At 38.7% G+C, this 16,894-nt stretch overlaps 1 protein-coding gene and 1 pseudogene across 1 annotated transcript; one reads left to right on the forward strand and one right to left on the reverse strand.

The window, feature by feature from the left end:
* Positions 1–2,583: 2,583 nt before the first annotated feature.
* LOC124225422 (olfactory receptor 51B6-like) lies at positions 2,584–3,524 on the reverse strand (annotated as a pseudogene).
* An 8,458-nt stretch (positions 3,525–11,982) lies between these two features.
* LOC124225393 (olfactory receptor 51B5-like) lies at positions 11,983–12,921 on the forward strand. Its single transcript, XM_046638053.1, has one exon. It carries the CDS (start codon positions 11,983–11,985, stop codon positions 12,919–12,921), a length of 939 nt encoding a protein of 312 aa, XP_046494009.1.
* The last annotated feature ends 3,973 nt before the right edge of the window (positions 12,922–16,894 follow it).

The raw sequence follows: 16,894 nt of genomic DNA on the forward strand, positions 1-16,894 counted from the left end.
CTGCCCTGCCACGCCCTGCTACCTATACTGCACCTTCCAGGAGAAGACACAGTGGAGCCACCTACTGACCTGTTCATCAGTCCTTTGTTTATTGGTGCCATAGATGTGACACTGCAACCATTTGTTTGGTGAAGATCTTAGTTCCAACACCACTTGTTTAGGTTAAATCCAGAAGCTAAGCTTCAAAGAGCCTTTGATTCAGAAGATTCTCCACAAAGCCCATTTCTGCCTCCTCCCTCCTTCTTTGTCTCCCAGCCTTGGGGATTTGGAGCTTTGAAAAGTGGTCCCCAAAGGCCTCATCCTGTGTCCTGGTTTGGGCATTAGCCTTGTCACCATTTAATTTTAAGCATTACATACCAGTAGGAAAGAAAATGTAGGAAAGATGACCTTTATTGCTCCAGCTTTTTTGAGAAATTCCAGGACTTTGCCTCTACATTGGAGCATGTGTAAATATAAGGATCAGAGCAGGATGTGAAATTAATCTCTCAGGAAAAGCTCCTCACTCTACCTCCTTTGACCTGACTGTTGAGATATTCAGCTGGTCCCATGATCCCATGATGCCAGAACTCTGCTCTGTTTCCTAGAACTGAGCTCTATCAAAAAATACCTGAAGTTCCCAGTCTTTTATTTCTTATAAGCTCTTTCTCTGACCTCTCCATCCTATCTATGAAAGATAAGGAAAGACATAAAGGGACTAAAGAAACTTTTGAGTGTGCCAATCAAGTGTAGCCATTTGAAGACTCTGTAAAAGATATTGTTACTCTAATATCCTTTATATTAGTCTGCTATGACAGGCCCCAGGATCATGGGGCCTAGAAAGAAAGTCAAGAAAGATTTCCTCTGTTGTAGCTTAGATCCCTCCAAATTCATTTTCAAGAGGACAAGGAAACAATGAGTTCTGACTTAATGAGCTGTGATTTTATATTTTTGAGGGTGTTAGATAAGAATACAGCTTAGGATGCCTAAATACTTGAATGCATTGCAAGGCACAATAACAGAGATATTCAGGGGGCATGCATATCCAGAGACTAAACAGATGAACCAATAGACATGGATATACAGAGAGCCATGGGTCACTTTTATTCATTTTAATAAAAATTTGTATTTTACTAAAAATTATCCATGTTTCTGTAATACAAAAGGGAATAATATGATATCATTATCTTCGTGGAGCACACAGTCTAGAAGCTATGAAAGGAGAAACACAAACGTCACACATAATTACAGACATACAGCTGAGTTGAGTAAAAATAAATAAATAAATGAATGAGTAAACAAACAAATAGTCCCTTGAGCTTATATAGTAAAGATCATTTAGTAGCCTGGAAGATGCTCTAAAGATCCGGTTTCACATTTGCTTTCTCCTCGTTACTCATAAATCCCAGGAGTTCTGGGAAATTCTCACCTTTCTGTGACCAACAGTAGGTGCAGGAGTCAGAGACCACTTTGAATGCCTGTATGACAGAGCCCAGAGACAGAGTCTCTATATATGAAAGGAAGTGACTAGTCACTGGGGAGCCCCTTGTGTAATCCTAGTGTTTCATACTCTATCTTCTGTTCATAATGTCCTTTTTGATTCACTTTAAAATCTGTCATTTGAGTCATGGGTACTGGCTCTTCAGCTGGCCATAGGATCATGAACTCCTTCTCCTCATGCCTTCACTGGGAACAAAATTAACTCTGATAGATATGTGGAGCCAGAAGAGACCATTTTTTTTCCTTCTAGTCATAAGAATTACCTCCATCCTTTCTCTTCCTCCCCTCTCACACGTATGACCAACTTTTTCTCAACTCTGTTATTTTGCACATTCCAGGAACACTCATCTAGCCTCATCTATGATGTAGTTCCAATGTGGAACTTAGTAGCAATTTACTACCTGAAAGTGTATATCTCTGTTCAGCAGTATCTAGGACTAACTCACCAAGACAATGGTCAGCTGGATTAGAAATTATATCTCTGTTAATTGTTATATATTTATATCTCTGTATTACATTATTTACATATATTTGTACGTATATTATTAACAACAATAATAATGTTAAATAGATGTTTATCAAAAACTTAACTGAACAGACTTAGATATAACTAGATATACTTTACTTAGAGGTACCATATTGAATTGAGGACAGGGTAAGATTTGTTGCTTCACTTTGTGTAATTTTCTAGAAATAGAAACTAGTTCTATATAAGCAAAAAAACTAGATGAATGTTCGAGGTCAAGAGTGCCATTGCTAGGTATACAACAGCCAATACATGCAGAACATGTGGAAAAACAATGGGCTTTGACTCAAACACCGGTGACCCATACCCTAGATCCAACAATCATATATTAGGTGCAATAGGCTCACCAAATAGGATGAATTACCTGAGAAAACAGTCAGCTAGTTGGACATTTGAGGAACATGCTTAGTGTTGTACATATCTTATGTCATATAGAACTCAGCAATCAATGGGCAGGATGAGATGATATTCTAAATAGCAGAGAGGTTGGTTTCCACTAATATGCCTGTCTCCAGTTGCTGCTAACAACAAAGGTGTCAATTTGTCCAGGTTCCCTGAGTTATTGCCTGGAGAGCAGTAAGTCAAAGCTGTACTCTAGAATGAGGCAGGGAAAATAAGTGAATTATATTATTCTGGATCTGCTTTGTTTTAATGCTATAGATGACAGGGTTCAGAAAAGGGGGGAAAGGAAGTAGATGTAGCTCATTTTGGTGTGGACCACACGAGCAACATTTTTTTTTTCATACATATGGATAAATGTCAGACCAACTGCAGTGACATAGAAGACCAGAATGCAGCAGATGTGCGAGACACAGGTATTGAGGGCCTTGGCCCTTTCTTCTCCAGAAGAAATACCCATGACAGCCTTGAGGATCAAAATGTAGGAGAAAAAGAAGGTGATAAAGTCCAATAAGACCATTACAAATACAACCACAACTGGATAGAGATGATTGGAAGTGATGTCAGCACAGGCTAACTTGATGACATGTTGATGTAGACAGAAAGCAGGAGAGAGTACATGGGATCGACAACAGGGAACCAGTGAAGGTCAATAATTATTGGCATAATTGACAGACAGGCCCTTGTGAATACCCCCATCCCAATCTTCATTACCTTGGTGTTGGTAAGGATGGAAGTGTATCTCGAGGGATTGCAGATGGCAATGAAACGAAGGCCATCGCAAGCAAAACACCAGACTCTACAATAGAAAGAGTAGGATAAAATAGGCCTGAGAGAAGCAGGCCCCACAGACAATCTCTCTGTGATTCAACGAAAGGATGCCCAGAACTGTGGGCGTTGCAGTCAATGTCACTCCAAGGTCTGTGGCTGTCAACCCAGCTGAGAAATAGTACATGGGCTCATGGAAGTTATGATCATCTCTGATGAGAAAGAGAAGGATGCCATAGCCCAGAAGTATGGAGATGTAGACCACCAATACTGGGATAGAGATCCAGTGATGTGCCTCCTCCATGCCTGGGAAGCCAGTAAGCAGAAAGAGCGAAGCAGTGGTGTTGAGACACATTGCAGGCCTTGCAAAGAGGAAAATATTCCCTTCAGGTGATGCAATAGAAGTGCTAGTTCTGTAGAAGTCTCCTTGAGTATGCTGCCTGTTCATATGCTGTTTATGAGTCATGACTTCCACTGCTAGCAAGGATGGTAATGTAGTCCTATCCTGGAGATTCCTAGGTATAGTGGAGTAGAATGTATAAAAAACAATTCTACTTATTTTTCAGGGTTGACTATAAAGAAGTTTATAGGACCATATGCCAGGGATACAGCAATGTATGCAGAGTAAACCTGGTTGATGTGCTTATAAATTATATAACCAAGAAAAAACAAAATGAAAGAAGAAATCACTCTACTTAAATAGTGCCCTGATGGAACTTAGTGGGTGTTTTCATGGTGCTCCTTTTCTTGACTGGTGATATTGAGGTTAGATGCAAAGTTTTCCCAGAAAGTATGAAACTTAAAGGATAAGTAGAAAATTGATTCTAAGGAGTGTTGGAAGAGCAAGTATAAACATTCTATGGCAAAACAAGTAATAAATAAATAAGCAAATAAAATAAAATAGACTTAGTTGATTTGAGGGAATGCCTAATATTCAATATTTGTGGAGGGAAAATCCAGTTGTTGAAGTTCTGGAGACTTTTGGGAGGATACAAAATGATATGAATTAATTATGTATGTTCATCTCCAAAACACATATATTTCAAGATCTACGTTGTCTGGAATCATAGTATCTTAGTTTTTAATGTGCTGTGTCTCATAGAATTCAAAATTTCATAATATAGATACAAAAATGAACAGTAAAGGGTGGATTTTATGCTAGACATTTGAGAGCAGTATTTATTAAGAGCAGAAGACAAATTACTGTTGTATATCACCTATTGGAGATACAAAGATAGAAATTAGTTACTTAGGCAAATTTCATGAGATCATATATATATATATATATATATATTTTTTTTTTTTGGTGAGGAAGATTTTCCCTGAGCTAACATCTATTGCCAATCTTCCTCTATCATCTTTTTCTTTTTTGTATGTGGGTTGCCACCTCAGCATAGCTGAGGAATGGCATAGGTCTAGGATGGGGATCTGAAGCTATGAACCCATGCCACTGAACTTAACCACTATGCCATGGGACCAGCCCCCTGAGGAGAATATTTTTAAAAAGCTATAGAGTCTAATGAGATTTAGCAAAAGTGAGAAGGCTCTTTGACACTCGAATTTTAAGGTATCATCTGGTACAGGCAGCCAATCTCTGGGAGTAAAAGAAGCATGCATTGGTGGCATCAGCCAGAGAAAAATGGGGCCACTTTCTGTTGTGGTTTGTATGGGCTGTACATTTCACATACTTTGAAAAGAATATCTTGCTATGAGTTTAATGCATGACTCCCAGGACCCCTTTTGGCCCACAAAAAAAATGTCTGTAAAGGGCTGGCTTGATCGCTTAGTGGTTGAGTTTGCTCCCTCTGCTTCAGTGGCCTGGGGTTCACAGGTTTGGATCCCTGATGCAGACATACACACCACTTGTAAGGCTGTGGTCTGGTGGCATCCCACATACAAAATGGTGGAAGATTGCCAAGAGATGTTAGCTCAGGGCCAGTATTCCTCTTAAAAAAGAAAAAAAAACCTGTAAGATTACTGAGTTTTCACCATCAGAAGAATATGGGTGAAGTTCCAGCTCCACTATTTTGTAACAATAATGATTTTGGGGAATTCACTCTATCTTGAGCTTTGGTTTCATTATCTTTAAATGGTCCTAGCAATTTCTGTCTTTTTCAGTTATACTTTTGACACAGGGTGTGAGAATGGAATGGAATTGCCAAAGGAGAAGTGCTTTGCAAGGAGTAAATTACTCTTTGCTTTTGAAGTTTTGTTACTATTACTGAGAAGAACACTTAGCTCTCTATCTGGTGGGTATGCACGAGGATCATTCATTCGCCCTGATATGTGTCAAATTTTCTTAAGAAGCTTGGGGAACAAGTAGAAGATGATGGGGTTTTGAGGAGCCTGGTTTTGACTGTAACTGAAAGTATTAAACTGGAGTTCATCTGAGCAGTGGATAAAACATGAGTGAACGTGAAATGAAAGATGGAGAGCGGTGGGTGAGTGTGGGGACTTCTGATGGTAGCTAAAGACGACAGAAAGCCTGGAGGTCTGGGACTAGATTGAAGGAAAAGGAGCTCTGTCTTCACAGGGGTGAGAAGAGAAGGAATAGCTGACTCCTGCCTGTAAGTGAAAGGCTCAGAAAATATTCAACTTATGGAGAGTTAAAGATGCAGGAGTTGGGGCACCAGACAGGGAAGATGGAGTTGAAAGGGAAATGCAGGAACAAATAATTGCTGAGTTTCCATTATGTATCAGGACTCCAGGATACTACATATGTCTCATTCTTGTGTAAAATCCTCGCAATAGCCTATTTCCCCCATTTTACAGAGTTGTATTGGCTACAAGTCCAAGGTGACACATTAAGCAAATGACACAGTCCTTTCAGGCATGGTGGATTAGGAAGATTCCAGGAATTAGGAAGAAATCTTTGTAGCATTTAGGAGTCCAACTAAGCTTGCTGCCTTTCTTTTCTGTTTTCATAATGAAAAGCTGAGTGCTGTACTTGATTTACTCTGAGCTGTTTTTTTGGTACGAGAGATTAGCTGTGAGTTCTAGAGGGGTTAAAAGCCCTAGACTTTTGCCTCATTCCTGCAGCCACCCATCATCTCCCAGAATCTCTGTCTTAAAGCGGACTTGGGTTTTCATTGATGAGAAACTAATTTTCAGTCTCCAACCCCACCACATGAGCTGTGGGCTCCATGCAGACACCCAGATATCCTGCTCCGACCTCTCACCTGTTCCCTCACCATCTCCTGGACTCTTTTCTTTCACTTTTCCTGACACTTTCTCCTCTATCTCAAATATATAATCTCTCTCTTCATTGTTTTTAGACCTCCTAAGCTTTGTCCTTAACATTCCTTTCTGGATAGTTCAAATTTTTAAGCTATTATTTTGATTATTCTATCTGTAGGGCTTCCCGTGGTTCCATTCTCAGTAGTTTAATCTTGGCACAATGCCTGGCACATAGTGTGTGTTCTTTTTGAGTTATTGAAAGATCATTTTCCCTTCCATACAAATTGATTTTCTGACCATCTTACAGCCTGATTTTGATCATGTTCTCAAATCATCAAAGCACATAGATGAAGTGATAGACCCTACCCAGTGGTTGATTGACTCTGAATAAGTTCTGGGGATCTAATGCATAGCATGGTTAGCACGATGACAAACAATAGTGTATTATGTTCTTAAAAGTTTCTAAGAGTAAATTTTAAATGTTCTCACCACAAAAAAAAATGGTAATTATATGAGGTGATAGAGGTGTTTATTAACCTTATTGTGGTAATCATTTCACAACAGATATGTTATGAAACGATCACATTGTACACCTTAAACTTAATGCTGTATGTCAGTTACCTCTCAATAAAGCTGGGGAAATTTTTAAAAATAAAAGCTAAGAGAAAAATTCTAAAAAATCAATTGAGCATATCTATGGGGGTCTATTTCTGGGTTCTAGACTCTGTTCTATTGTTTCAAATGTCTCTCTCTCTCCATCAATACCACACAATCTTGATTACTATAGCTATACAATAAACCTTAACATTGAATAGTTATTCTTTGCATTTTATTCTTTTTCACAATTGTTTTAGCTCTTTAGATTCTTTGTCTTCCCATAGAAATTTTAGAATAAGCCTGTCTATGTCTCTAAAATGCTTTGCTTGGATTTTTACAGGAATTGCATTAAACTATAAATGAATTTGGGGAAAATTGGCATTTTTACTATATTGAGTATTGCAATCCATAAAAATTATGTCTCTCCATTTGATATTGTTGATCAGTATTTTGTAATTTGTAGCATCCAGCACTGTACATTTTTTAAGTTTATACCTAAATATACATTGTGTTAAAGAGATTATGTAGTTTGTCCACATTTACATTGCTAATGTACTAGTTACCTAGGGCTGCCACAACAAAGTATCACAGACTGAGTGGTTTAAATAACAGATTTTTATTTTCTCATAGTTATAGAAGCTAGAAGTCCAGGATAAGGGTAGTAGCAGGGCTGGTTTCTTTTGGAGCCTGTCTCCTTGGCTTGTAGATGGCCATCTTCTCCCTGAGCCATCATATGTTTTTCCCTCCACACACACTGGTTTCTCTGTGAGCTTAAATTTCCTCTTCTTATAAGAACACTGGTCAGATTAGATTAGGGCCCACTCAGTCTCACTGTGTCTCTGATTTGCGTTACATGTTACTTTAATTCTAACAAAGCATGTAAAAATGAGACATTTCTTCAGGGACAGGAAATTTATTTTTCTGATAATATATGTTTATTTACCGCTAAAACCAGTAACTGGCAGGATGGTTCCTATCAGAGTTGAAGGGGAAACCACAGATATTATTATTCCTGGGACTAAAGTGATGAGGTGTGCCTAGCTGGAGCACTGTGTTACAAGTATGTTCACTGCGTTTCTAGGGTAAGAGAAAAATTCTGGCAAGATGAACTCAATAAAGGAATAGTGAGGACTACAGATTGTGGGTTCATGTTGGGTATTAGGGGAGGCTGACTGACTTTTACCATATTGACTCTAGTCCATCTAACTGTCCACTCTCAAGCTAGCTTTGAGATAAATCAAGCAGAACATATAGTTAGAATTCAAAGGACGCAGGCCAAGAAGATGCTTGTTTGCCCCTGAGAGCAACAGGCAATGATTTGAACTTTGAAGTAGATGTGGAGGATAAACAGCCTCCTATAGGTGATGCCAGGGTCTGCTGGAGCCATAAAAACAAGCGCTCTGATTTCTCACACATAAAGCTGCCAAGTGAGACTCTATTAGCTCAGTACCTTATTTGTAGAAGCTGCTTTAAGACCTTGGGGAGATTAATTAATTGTTCCATCTCCTTCATAGGAGGAATTAAGATAGAGAAAATATTTCTCAAGATCCCAATTTACTGGAAAAGGAAAAACTCTGAAGACGTGCTTTCTTCATCAATAACCTCACTGACTGGGTCTCTTAGATGACTTTGAGAAGGAGCCATATGATCTGAGTCTTCAGGCCAGACCCGAGAACCTTGCTCCTCCTTCCTAAAAACCAAACTATGGTGCATGTGAGTATGGGAAAACATCCAGAAGGTGCAGAAAGAGGGTACAGGGAGACCCCTCTATAAGCTGTGTGAAGAGAGGACGGGTGGGGAAAAAAGGAGCGGATCTTTATAGCCTATGGCTCTTGGTGAGTCTGAAGTTGATAGCACTTGCAAAGAGAATTAGGCATGAGTACCTAAGACCTGTCGTGTCCAGTAGTATGAATATGGTTAACCATCCCATGTGTCTTTTGTCCTTTGTAGAGGATGAACACAGAGGAATCTCTTATCCAACAAGAGATTTAAATGAGACAGAGAAGGGTTATGGCCATAAATGGCAGAAGGTTATCTGAATTTTTACATACTCAGCTATAGATTCTTCCTCTTGGTTCTTTCCTCAACCTTCATAACCTCTTTCATTCCCCATGGTCTTTCCTCAGCTTTTGCATCATCCCGCAAGCTCCCCCTCTACTCAGAAACCAAGAGAAGCTCCTAACTGAAGACATGCTAATTCCCCATTGCATGAAGTAAAGGTAGCTCTGCATGGAATTTCTGGGAATAGAGAAGAGGAACCTGAGTTGAAGGTTATTGGCAAAATGGAATTGCTTCCACTTTGGGTAGTGTTCTCTGTAGTGATTCACTACTTGTGTTATATAATCTTTTACAAGACAGAATTCTTCACAAAATGCCTTAAGCAACTGGATTAAAGAACATTGCTGAAAAGTCAGAGAAGTAAAATGAATGAAGTTGTATTTAGAACACATAGGAAGAGGAGAGTGGGGTTATCTTCGCATCCAGTGACGGAAGAATAAATAACACTCATTATATTTTCAGTCAGCACTAAATTTTGGTTTATGTCTTTTTCCTGAGAATAGAGTATGGAGATTGAGAAGCATTTCCATCAGTTTTCTATCCATTAGGGTCAGGCCAAAAGGTCTGAATCATTGCCTCATGCCCAGTTTCCAGGCATCTCTTCACTGCTAAAAACTTCCAGGTAAGTATCATCTGTACAGAGACAAGGTAAGAGGATGGTTATCTCTGGAAGTATCTTAAAGGTGGTAGCTTTCACTGGCAAAATAACTTCCCAGAAGCACATATGAATGAGAAGATCATTTTAATTTGAAAAAAAAAAAACAAATAGACTGAACAAACTGTTATGGCACGTGACAGGAAAAAAAATTGGACATTCATTTCCTCCAGTTCAGACATATTTACTGATAACCCTTGATTTCCTCACGAGTAAATATGTATCTCCTTCAGACTTCCCGTTCTCAATAAATGACTTCTCCATCTTCCAATTGCTTAAGTCATAAATGAACAAAGAAATATTCATTCTCATTTTGTGTTTCCCTCATTCCCATTTAAAATACTATTAACACTTGGTACTACCTCAAAAAAAGTATTCTTATATGTTTACATTTTCTTAATTTTCACTGCTCTCCAAGTCAAAGTCACCATCACTCTTCATCTGGATTGTTTTAATAGCTTTCCAACTACTCTCCTTTCTTTCATCTTACTTGATTATCCAATTCTTTAAATAGCAGTCCAACGATATTTTAAAAACTCAAATCTGAATACCTCACTGGCCCCTCCTCTACTGTGTTTTTTTAAATGCTCCAATGTCTTCTCATCACCTTTGTAGTAAAGACAAAGTTCCCATTGTTGTCTACAAGGCTCTATGAGACCTGGCCACTGCATAGATCTCTGACATGACCTATTGTCCCTCTCTTGTTTGTTCACAGGCTCCAGATAGGCTAATTTCCCCTCTCAAAGAAGCAATCTTCCTCTAGAACTTCATATGGGCAGCTATTCTTTGTTATTCAGGCCTCAGCTCAAATGGCATATCCTCAAAGATGCAGTCCCAGATCATGGAAACTATGATACTCAATACCATCCCAATCAATATCTATTAAATAGTGCTGTTTTATTGTAAAATTGCACTTATATGTATCTAAATTTTTCTTATTTATTTTCTAACTTACTTTGTGGCTTATAAGGCTAGAGACTTTCTCTTATTGCCATTTAATTCCAGTGCTTAAAATGTCATGTCTCTCACATAGTGGGCACTCACAACATATTGAGTGAATTAACGTATACATCTATAATTGCATATGTGGATACGTATGCATGTATTTGTACATATGCACATATAGGTATATATGTACATGTATATATATATATATATAATTGATGTCTATATGTAACATATGAGTGTGTGTGCATACCGTATGTTAAGTGCTTTGCTAGGTGTTAGGCAAAGTGAATAAAACATGGTTTCTATATGCAAGAAGCCCACAATCTTGTGGCAGAAGAGATGTGAAAATCTTCTTAAACAGCATATCTCTTTCCTCCACTAGCAGAAAACTCGTTATTTAAGCAGCAATAGAGCTCTCATTTAGTACTGGGTAGGACAGTTTTGGAAGCCTATGCCTAGATATAAAAGGAAGGATGTCACAAAGATGGCTGTTTGAATACAACTGGAAAACTTGAAAGGAGAGAAATTCTGGGGAGTTGCTGTAGTGGGCCTACAGAAAAATAATGGGGAAAGAGAAATAAACTACATGGAAATAAGAAAAGATAAATTTTTTCAAACTGAAGGATAAATTCTATCATGAGCCACATTGTTGGCTGACATATGCATTTATTCAAGCCTGAGTGTCTACAACCATCTAACTTCTGGACTATTGTAGTAAATAGTGAGTATTTATATAGTGTTCAGGCCGAGGCTAATAAGGTGAAAATTTTTGTTTTCTCAACACTCATCCATGAAATTTGGGAGCAAAGTGCCTCCTCCTCATATCTGTCGGCTCCTTAGCAGCAGTGGTAGTGGCACAGCTTCTTTTTACATACTTTTTTCTCTTTGATTCCTGACTTGTTGAGAATTCAGAGAAGTTGTAGATACATGGGGTAATGTCAGTTATGAATCACTACTGTGAAGGCAATTACAGCTTTGGATAGTAGATTAGAATAAGTTTAGGGCTGGGCTCCTTGAAATCTTTCAAGACTGGATTCTTCTGTGAAATCTGATTGATGCGTGGGTGATAGAAATGGTTTCTAAGCTGTAGTGTGCATCACACATTTCCTGGGGGTCTTGTTAAAATGTGGGTGACCATATGAAACTCCAAGGATTTTATTATGTAAGTAAAGGGTCATCCATGGAATATGTATTTAAGAACACAAAAGATACAGGTTGTCTTAAAAATATGTTTTTAGAAGCAATGGCTTATATTGATTTCGTTATTACCCTTAAGAAAGAATTCTGAAACAACTTACTTGGAGCAATACCCTGAAAGAAGAGTTGCATTTCTGTGGTAATAACTGAGAAAAAGGACGTTCCTTCTGGCAAACCCAACATGTGGCCCAACAGCAGCTTCAATTCCTTCCTGTTGACAGGTTTTCCAGGATTGGAGGCAGCTCACCACTGGATTTCCATACCCTTCTTTTTAATCTACATTTCTGTCATTTTTGGCAATGGCATCCTCCTATTTCTCATTAAGGAAGATCACAATCTTCATGAGCCTATGTACTATTTCCTGGCCATGCTGGCAGCCACAGACCTTGCAGTGACCTTGACCACAATGCCCACGGTGCTGGGAGTCCTCTGGCTGGATCACAGGGAGGTTGGAAATGTAGCCTGTTTTTCTCAATCCTACTTTATACACTCACTTTCCTTTGTAGAGTCTGGTGTTTTGCTTGCCATGGCCTATGACCGTTTTATTGCCATTTGCAACCCCCTAAGGTATACTTCTATACTCACTGATACTCAAGTGGTGAAAATTGGGTTTGGAGTTATGATGAGAGGATTTGTATCTGTTGTCCCCCCAATCCTACCCCTCTATTTTTTCCCCTATTGCCACTCCCACATCCTTTCCCATGCATTCTGCCTTCACCAGGATGTCATCAAACTGGCCTGTGCAGACACCACATTCAATCGACTGTATCCAGTTGTGCTTGTAGTCATTATATTTGTGCTAGATTCTGTGATCATCCTTATCTCCTATGTGTTGATACTCAAGAGTGTCCTGAGGATCACCTCCAGAGAAGAGAAGGCCAAGACCCTCAACACCTGTGTCTCCCATATCTGCTGTGTCCTGGTTTTCTACATCACAGTGATAGGATTGTCTCTGATTCATCGGTTTGGGAAGCAGGTTCCACATATTGTCCACCTCATTATGAGCTATGTGTATTTTCTGTTCCCTCCACTAATGAATCCTGTAATCTACAGTGCCAAAACCAAGCAGATCCAGAGTGGCATTCTTTATCTTTTCACCACCCATAGAGTTGGAGCCTGATCTCTAACCATCACAGTCCCTTACACAGAATGTGAGATCTCTGGTTTTTGGCAGGGGAGCAAAGAAGTCTCATGTTAGTCACCCATGATCTTGATAAAATAATTGTTAAAAGATTTACAACTTGCAGTAAAGTATCTCTTTAAGCCCACGTCTTGTGCAATATTTTTTAAAAACCTCTGTATACTGACTCTCTTTCTCTCTGTTTGCCATTCAAGTATTGTGATAACAATGCCTGGAGTGTTTATAGCTTTGTCTATAATATATCTAACATATATTTCTTTGGGATTAGAAAACTGGCAGACAGAAACAGTTATAAGGATATAAAATTATGAGTCAGTTTGGATGAAATGGAGAAAAGTTTGGTCTATTTATATCCAATTCAATTTCTGGCTCCCATGAATTCTCCCAGAGATATGCACGCAAATTGTGAGGCCCTATATGTTTGATCACTGAAGCTCAAGAATTTTCCCTTAATGAAGGATGTATTCTTCCTTGATTAGTGCTGTAATCACTTATTATCCCAACTATCTCATTGATTCCTCCCTTCTCCATCAAATGATCATGAATTTATTTCATGAATGATATATTTATTCCCCTAGGCAGTACCTACTTATGAAAAAATTGTGATAAGAGGAACCATGGATAAATAAGATGAAATAGACATAGTTAGCTCCTCCTTCTCTCTTTACCCTCATTCTTATGCTACTACCCAAATATTTAGCTCTAATGTTGCTGCCATCTCCCGAGCATCTATCAGTGGCTAACTAGTATTTCTGAGAGCAGGAGATAGTTCCTTCTCCCTGTTTTTACTATGAGCAAGGCCTGTAGGACTGAAAGAATAGGTTTCCATATTTTTTGAATAGTGTATTTTTGTATATATATCCTGACTCCCTTTTACAAGTATGACTATCTCAAGAAATAAAGTAATACTTTTCTTATTTGATTGAAGTATTCTGATGAGTTAGGAAAGGACTTGAAACTCAAGTTAAAGCAATCTCAAAGGGTGGAAGCTGTGTCTTCACTACATCTCAATCAGAGCAGAGAAGGAACTAGGTGAGCCAAGAGAAGGAACTTTATATAAGATTTTATTGGTGTCATCGGTGCTTCGTCTGTATCTGTTAGGAACTATGCACCTACTCTTTGTCCCTGTGAGTGTTGGTTGCTCATAGCTCACATTTACTGCTTTCTTCAGGTTATTGTTCTCAACTCAACTAGAATTGCCTCACCAAGACTACAGCCCCTGGTCCCCAGGAAGCAGGCCATGGACATATACCAACCCTCTTAACTTCTGACATTAAACTCTATGTCTTTGCTTATCTCCTTCCCTGGTCTACCCTGCTTTTCCTCACCACCAGTGTCCTGAGAGCATTCATTAATAAATGACATACATGTGAATCTCTGTCTCTGGCTTTGTTTGTAGGGAGTTCAACATAAGAAAGCTTCAGACCTCATTTCATTCCTATTTTATCAGGAAATTTAATTTGGAAGGATTGAGCTTATAAAAAGAGAGTAATTTTATGTTTTACTAATTTTTTTCATTCTTTCATCTTCTGTGACATCCAAGTAGCATGATCTGAATACTAAATTGTTAGTGTGAGTGTGAGTATGTGTGTGATGGTAAGTTATGTCCTGTTTTCAATTGTCCATGAAACCAAACATGTGTCTGTCAACTGTTCCTCAACTTTTCCTACTCTACCCACCATATCCACCACTTATTTTATTCATAATAATATAATGAGGTAGATTTTTTTTATCACTAATTTATAAATGAGGAATCTGAAGGTGGGAAAAGTTAAATATCTCATCCAAGGACATAAAGTTTATAAGTAGTATAGCTGTGATTCAAATTCATACCTAATTCTAAGGCCAGTATCAATTGTACTCCACTGAAATAGTCTCTCTCGAGTCGACTCTCATTTCTGCCTTGTACTCTACCATGCTTTTAGAATTCTGAGATTTCTCCTCCTTCTACTCCACAAACATGCTTCCATATAGGAGTCCGTACCAAGAGACAGATAAAAAGCTTACTGTTTGAAAGAATTTATCAACAATTACATCCCTGTGTGAAAAAACTATTACTTTAAGAATGCATGTGTCAAGTACTATAATGAGTGATCTCATTTGAAACCGAGGAAAAGTAAGTGTCAGGGAATCATCAAACTTTGTCTGTTTAGTGAGGTTATCTGCTCCAGGATTCAGGAATGACAAAGTCAAACACATTTTTGATGGCATCTTCTCTTTTGAGGGTAAATCAGAAAGGACAAAGTTGATTTGTCAGCTCGACTTCCATCTACTAGATGAAGCTATATTTCTGCTTTCTGTCTGCAATAAAAATATGGGGTTATAGGATACAGCTCTGGGGACCCACCTCCTTCGCAGAGGAGGCCAGGAAAAACTATCCCAGGAGCCTAATTATCTGCAGCCAGATGGATCCTGGCGAACCATTTTACTATTCAAATAACTTCACCAATTAATCCTCTTAGGAGTCTTCAAAGATAACATTTGTACCAGGTTCTACATCAAGATGTGGCGATTACCCCCTCCTTAACTCCTGGTGCCCCGGGTAAAGCTCTGGTGACCATGCAAGAATGAGATAGAGATAACAGAGTGGAAAAGAAAAAATGACTGCTCTTCTTGGACTACTCTTCCTTCACATAGGTGATGCGAGACGGTAAACAGAGAACTGAGGAAAGCTGTCTGACTCCACGGATTCTGTCCACTGTAACAGATTGCAACATGAAAATTCAACTCCTTGGAAAATACATAGACCTCAGAGATAAGCAGTGATTTTGTTTCTGTCATGGGTGTTTATATGAATAATCAAGAGATCCAGGTTGCTACCTAGACTTTCTTGATAGCTCAGGGCTACCAAGAATATTTTTCCTATAACAGGAATATTCTTTGGAAGAAGCAGGGAAGGGATGAGAGACTGATGCTGGGAGTGAATGTGCAGCGCGGGGGCATCATGACACCTGTAGGTCTCTATGTTAGATCTTCTCCTCTTGATGCTGTTCTCTATGTTCGGTTTACCTTCTCTCACATCTCCTTGTTACCGTTCTGCCCTCTCTTTCCTCTTCTTTGTGCCTTTAGCCTTCATTGATTTGACTAATTCTCAGTTATAGGAAAACTACGTGTGTGTTCTTACCTCAATGACTTCCTTTAAGAGCTGCTGTTCCCTTAAGTCTTGGAAATGATCATTGTATAAGAGCTCCACTGGGGGTAAGACACAGTCAGTCCTGATCAGTCATGTCCACCATTGGGGAAAAACTGGACTCTGGAGGGCCTGATGGTTACCGCATATGCAGGTAGTTGGTGAGTTATGGGTGATTCTTAACTGGACATTTGTTTGGGAAAAGGCAGTGCTTGGATCAGTCAGCTTATAAATTAGTTAGGGTATCAGTAAGTATTATCCAGAAGTCAATGTCATGATATAAATCACTTTAACCATCAGCATACTGGCCAGCCAATGCATCAATATGTTATTAATAAGATGACTAAAATTTCATTAATAACTTGACAATCAGTATGTTAAAATCCGTCATTGCTTCCAGGAGGATTGATGTGTTAATATAGCAATGAGTAAGGTAAGCACTGCTAGTAATTGATTAGTAGTATATCTATGTTTTAATGAGAATCAGTCCTCTCCCTTGGTCTGAGAGATTGGTAATAGAATGTAAAAGACAAATTTTTTTTTGTTAAATTTTATGCTGAAGCCTAGGTGATGCAGAAAAGATATCTAGAACTTAGCTAGAAGGAGAGGACAAAGTGAGGGATAAGATTATAATAAACCCAAGAAAAGTGTAATGAATCTAATAAGGAAGGGACAGAAAAATGACAGTATGATTGAGAATCGTTATGTACCTCAGTGGGTTACAGATAGCCACATATCGATCAAAGGTCATGGCAAGAATCATCAAGGACTCCATTGTATAGATTGAATGGACACAAAACATCTGGGCCAGGCATCCACCAA

This window comes from Equus quagga, chromosome 14 (genome assembly GCF_021613505.1).
Source record: "Equus quagga isolate Etosha38 chromosome 14, UCLA_HA_Equagga_1.0, whole genome shotgun sequence".
Classification (NCBI taxonomy): domain Eukaryota; kingdom Metazoa; phylum Chordata; class Mammalia; order Perissodactyla; family Equidae; genus Equus; species Equus quagga.

What these genes read in the sequence shown, in the direction of transcription:
- LOC124225393 (XM_046638053.1), top strand. Translation starts at nt 11,983, where the DNA reads ATGTGGCCCAACAGCAGCTTCAATTCCTTCCTGTTGACAGGTTTTCCA.